The sequence below is a fragment of the Schistocerca cancellata genome, chromosome 1, assembly GCF_023864275.1.
Source record: "Schistocerca cancellata isolate TAMUIC-IGC-003103 chromosome 1, iqSchCanc2.1, whole genome shotgun sequence".
NCBI classification, from domain to species: Eukaryota; Metazoa; Arthropoda; class Insecta; order Orthoptera; family Acrididae; genus Schistocerca; species Schistocerca cancellata.
The window spans coordinates 514,482,318-514,488,317 of record NC_064626.1 but is presented as its reverse complement, the minus strand read 5'-3'; the positions used below and the strand labels follow the sequence as shown (position 1 = coordinate 514,488,317).

Sequence of the window (6,000 nt, the reverse complement as noted above, 5' to 3'; positions counted from 1 at the left end):
GTTAGCAGAGCCTGTTCTGTCGATGGTGCGAATGGAGAGGTCTAAATTTATAGTGAGTCTCGTGTACGACAGTGATAGTGTTATCCTAACGCATTACGTTCCTCCACGGTAGACCGTCAATGCACAGTATTACTGTTCGTTTTTGGAGCATCACCTGCGTGCTACCAGTTTTACGAAAGAAGCGGCGACACTTTCTGCGCAACCCACCCATCATTTTGCACGACAATGTGCGGGCGCATACAGCGTAAGCTGTGGCTGCCCTGTTCGGTCGATGGGATTGGGAAGAACTGTACCATCCACCATACTCCCCAGACAATAATTTCGGTATGTTAGCTACTTTTGATACGCAGCATTATAGGACCTAAAATAGACCAAATGTGAACTGGCCAGCGACTACATTTGTTTTGCAAAATTTTCAAAATATGCGCTTTGTTTTATTTAATTTCGTACTATCACCATAACTGTGGGCAGTGGCGAACAGAAAACCAGCTCATCATAAAGCAGTGATATCAGAGCATATGATTCAACAAAATAAATTATTTTACAAGTAGTTTCACGAAGTTGAATGAGAAAGATTTCGTAGTGGAGAACAAGTGTTAATCCCAAAACAGTGAATTTTAATTTTGTTAAGCGAAAAGTAACAGTTCTTGTGAGAAACTAACTATACAGATGGATGCAGCATTGCTTCATCTACATAAAGTAATTTTTTTGTTACATCAGACGACTTGAAATTTCCCTCCCCGTGTATCAAATGACAGAGTTGCGAGGTGCAACCAGCATTCACTGTTGCACCAGGCAATACATAAGAGAATTATATTAATGTTGTCTTGCTGTCGTCCCTGTGTGAATCAGTTAAGTCGCTTCAACTTTGTTTCTATGTGCTCCATCAATGCAGGTTGCTTCTGCATCACATCGCAAGTTGCTTCATGTATCATATAGCATACTGTATCGCCTCAGTGAGAACGTTTATCATGAACGAAACAGATCTTATGCGTCTGCCATTAGATGGTAGAACACATGGCACTAAAGAATTACCAGAGTCATATCGGCGCACAGAAGCAGACAGCAGTTCTCAAGCCCCTAATACACAATGCACCTACAGTATGTTGCACATCCCTGCAACAGCGCCACTACAATACATGTTTGGAACTGCAGACTGATTCATGTCTCCGGATTACATGACATTCAGGGCACAAATCTGGGCATGTGCACTAGATGGAAATAAAGATCGACACTTGTCTGATTTCTTGTTGAGTCATCCAGACGAATTAAAAATTTATGGGAGCTTGAGGTTCCTTTATGTAGCTCGCGCAGAGCACGGTGGCCGATGCGCAGTGACCAGTTTTCGTCCGATTTGCTGGGCAAGTTCATTCGTTTGCTCAGAAGGGGAGACCAGGAAGAGTTTACCACCTTTCGGCCGGTCAGCGAGCGCAGAATCGAGGAGCGCTCCCTGCAATCTTTCTCAGGCGATTTTCCAGAAACTATTCAGTAGAAAAAAGTCATTTTTGCTTTACTTACAGCTTTGTATGTCAGGTTCATTACGATGTGCCCATCCTTTCGTTAATGGTCATAGTTATTGTGATATTTTCTGAAATTAAGAGCTGCGCGAAATTGGCGAAAGTGTGCAATCAAAAATAGAGGTCGTTATGATTTTGCGTTTGGCGTATATTACATAATATGTTGTTGAGTATGAAATTTAACTAACTTGTTGAATTTTCCTTTAGACTAGGGCAGAGATATCAATCTGCCACCAGTCTCGAAAAAACTGATCTGATGTAGCGCACTCATCTGCGATTGTGCCACGCCAGTGATAAAGCCAGAGTGAAATACCCACAATATTCCTCATATTTCATGAACCGTTTCAGATGTCGAAATGAGAGTTTGGCATATTATAGAATACAAAGAGGAGAGTATTTTACAATATCATTATTATGTAAAACTTAGTTATCTACCGTGTTCTTTCATAACTACAGACTTTTTCGGTGAAAGAATGTAATTTTTAATGATCATCAATGGCTGGTGAAACGAGAAATGCTATAGGTTTTAGAACAACGTATGTTAAGAGATTTCACTTTTTTTTACTGGGGATGTGCTTTTTTGTAAGCTACTGACTTTACTTTCCCTCAGTCCTCGCTTAATGAACCGCTGTTTCAGAATTCTCTTGCAACTGTGTCTGCACAACAAGTAGTGAGGTAAGGCAGTGTAAACTGTGTTTTGTAAAAAGAAGCAAAGTTTGACATGGCAATCAAAACCTCTGAAATTGTATCCCGTATCTTTGTTCATTTCAAAGAAGTGAGTTCAAATGTTTTAGAATTGTCTCATTTAATGTTTGTAACTGTTTCAAATAACATTTACGTCTTGTGATTTAGTACTAGCTTCAGCAATTTTCTAAAACATCATACATAGGTTATTTGACGTCAAAGGTTCTGAGTTTCTAGTTTAGCACATCCCCTCAATCCAGCCAATACCAGCAATTCTTAATAGCCTCGACTAAAGTTTTCACCTTAAGGAATGCTTATACTGTTGGGAAAAGTTGTGAGTGAAGTACTTCATTAGTCTTTTCAGATGAGGAATTGGAAAATTGAAGTAGATTAATGACAATATAATACTGTAATTTAATTATATACTTATATCACATTTTGAAAATAACTTTTAGGACAATAAATATGCTAACTTTGAAAGCGACTGCCGCCACATAAATGGTTGCCAGCATGGAAGAGTGGTAAAAGTGCACTTATGGTGTTGGCGGTTACACGTATCTGGAAGAGAGTGTACATAGTTGCATACGTCTAAGCTTACGAGAGTCTTTACTATCACAGCAGTCAGATAAGAAATCCGTATTTCAGTCGTTATAAAAACAACGAAGAAAAATATCTTTCACTTCTTTTGAGATACATCAATATTTAAAATTACAATACAATAAATAAATGACGTTTTAGAACACCCTATAACTACTTTGAACGATAAGCACTAATAACAGCTCATAAAATGTTTTACAGATTTTTCGCTGTTATATCATATTCATAATATCATTGCTCAATTAATTTGAGTCATGAAATAGTATTCATGTCAGTTCAGTTCGTGGACTTTACTATACTCCACATACAGTTTAAAACAGAAATCTGCGATCTATTGAACACAGCAGTTTTGTCAAAGCTACAGGAATGTTATTAATTACAGTTTTATTATGTGCTAAGATAACATTGACAAAAACTAGCTTGTAGAAGTGACAAGTCATTTAAAAATAAATACTACGGCATTCTGTAAAGAAGTGCAATTAGAAACAATAAGGCAAGCCCACAAGTAATGGTTGATGAAAGCAGAGCTAAACCCATGACTCATTTTTTTTCATAGAGGCACCAAAGACATGTCCACAGTGTAAGCAACAGAAGCTTGTTTCAGTTTCCGTGCAAATGTTCCTAAGTGTCATCAATAAACATAGACAGTACTTCAGTAAGAAATCATAAAAAAACAAATATGCACACTTTGAAGACTAGCTAACACGTTTTCAGTCTGCTGTCACGAACACTTTCTGTGTAATTCCACATCTCGTTGGGCCTAGGCCTTCTTTCCCTGCTTCTTTGGTGTCGGAGTTGCCTTTGCAGGTTTTTCCTGCTTCTTTGGTGACGGAGTTGCCTTTGTAGGCTTTTCCTGGTTATTTGGTGTCGGAGTTGCCTTTGCAGGTTTTTCCTGCTTCTTTGGTGACGGAGTTGACTTTGTAGGTTTGGGTCGTGCTGATTTGCACTTTTGCCGAGGGCACGTCGTCATAGCAGAGTCGTAGTCGGCGTATCTCCACGTAAGCTTCATCTCGTCCACGTCGTACTTGAGAGCGACTCGATTCACCCACTTGCGGAATCGATCGCTGTTGATGGTGTTCTCCTTCCAGCGCCACTTGGGCCGCTTGTCTATCGACTGCAGGCCCCAGTGAATGAGGAACGCGTGGTCCAGGACGAAGAACTGCCAACCGGAGGCAAACATCTCGTATGCCTGTGAGAAAAAAAAGGTTGTTAAGTGCAAGGGTACAATATCGGCTAGGGTGGCAAGTTCTTTCAGAGACTGACATTCGTTGGGCAATGTCGAATCGACAGCGCGAGTTTTCTGTAGTCAATGAGTAAGAACCGAATGTCGAGTGCGGAAGCGTAGCGGGGGGAGATGGAGAGAATCTTGAACGAAAGAGGATTATGTCAAATGTTCTGATTATTTAAAGTGAGACAAGTGTCGACAGAGAGCAGCTGAACGGAACGGATAGTTTATTGAGAAGCCTTTATGAGGTGAACATCAACAAAAAGTAAAAAGAGGGTAACGGAATGTAGTCATTAAATCAGACGGCGCTGATGGAATTAGATCAGAAAATGAAACACTAAAATAAGGAGTCGACTTTTTATGCTTGGGTGGCAAAATAACTGATAGTGGCCGAAATAAAGAAGGTATAAAATGCAGACTGTGAATAGCAGGAAAATGCTTTCTGAAAAACAAAAATTTGTAGGTATGGAATATAAACTTAAGTGTGATTCTTGATATTTTCCTTGCGTCAAGAGTTCTCGATGAAGTTTCGGGTTTGGAGCCGGATTACGTTGACTTCTTGCCACGATATTTCGGTTGACAACCATTCAGCCATCTTCAGTTGAATGTTTGGCACTGGAGATGGCTAGCTCACGTCGCTACCTTTACACGAAAAATTGGCGCGAAGACGTATGCGCAAAGGCAGCCGCTACGTGAGCGGAGGTCTAGTGTCATGCGCGAACTAGCGATGTGAACTAGCAGTCTCCAATGCAAAACAGTCATCTGAAGATGGCTGAATGGTTGTCAGCCGAAATACCGTGGCAAGAATCCGGCGTAATCCGGCCGCAGTTCCGAAACTGCATCGAGTAATAAATTTTAAAGTGTTAGCAAGTCCTTTCTGAACGTATGCATCTGGAGTGCTTAGCTTCGTACGCACATGAGGAGTGAACGATAAGCAGTTCAGAGAAGAAGAGAACAGAAGCTTTTGAAATGTGGTGCAGCAGAAGAATGCTGAAGATTAGAGGGGTAGAACTGAAGGAGCACTGAATCGAAATACAGGAAAAAGAAATTTATGGTATAACCCGATTAAAAGGTATCGGCTGATAGGACACATCCTCAGACATAAAGGAATCGTAAATAGATAATGGAGAGAAGAGCGTGTGTGTGTGTGTGTGAGAGAGAGAGAGAGAGAGAGAGAGAGAGAGAGAGAGAGAGTGAGAGAGAGACAGAGACAGAGAGAGAGGGGGGGGATGGAGGAGGCGGAGGACTCTACTACTGAATACGGATTGATGTAGGTTGCAGTTGTTATTCATAGATGAAGAGCCTGGCAAAGGATAAGCACCCTTGTAGAATGGTATCAAACCAGTCTTCAGACTGAAGACCACAACAGCTGTCGACAGAAGGTAAAAGTGGAGTCGTGGTTAAAAGAAGTATATTAACTAACGAATTCAGAGGAAAGAGCCGTAAAAAATTTAATAGCTCCAGTTTCTGACGAGTACACCGTCTTTTATCCCTTTCCATACGTTTTAATTGTTTTGTAGAAAATGTTCTGTGTCTTGTGTTGTAAGCGCCTTCGTTTTTACCCAAGAAACAAATCTCATACGCCATATGCTGTCATAATTTAATTACAGGCTGTCCACACATATATATTCATAAACAAAGGTACTTACTTATCCCTGTCCTCAAGCTGCATCTCAGATTTGACTAAATAGCCGGTACCTATATAAAGGCACTTATCACTTTCATATGCGTGTGTGGCACACGTACAATCCAATAGTGCACTACATTACATCCATTAGTAATACACGTACAGAAACCTGCCATATAATAAGACAGGCACAGCTGTTATGGAGCAGCCAAAGACGTCTGGAACCATATCTACAGATACTCGATAGTACCATGTACAATTGTGGCCCAGTGTTTACTGGCATATAATGTTTAACTGGAGCGTGCCAAGCAAAGCATCGGAACACAAATCGATTGCATATATGTTCAAAT

General features: G+C 40.5%; 1 protein-coding gene across 1 annotated transcript in view; it reads right to left on the bottom strand.

Annotated features, from left to right (window-relative positions):
* Positions 1 to 3,558: 3,558 nt before the first annotated feature.
* Positions 3,559 to 6,000, bottom strand: part of LOC126187486 (beta-1,4-glucuronyltransferase 1-like) — a 137,727-nt gene continuing 135,285 nt past the window's right edge. The window contains exon 5 of the mRNA XM_049928637.1: positions 3,559 to 3,987. Within this exon, the coding sequence (XP_049784594.1) occupies positions 3,559 to 3,987 (429 nt within the window). The remainder of the gene's footprint in view (positions 3,988 to 6,000) is intronic.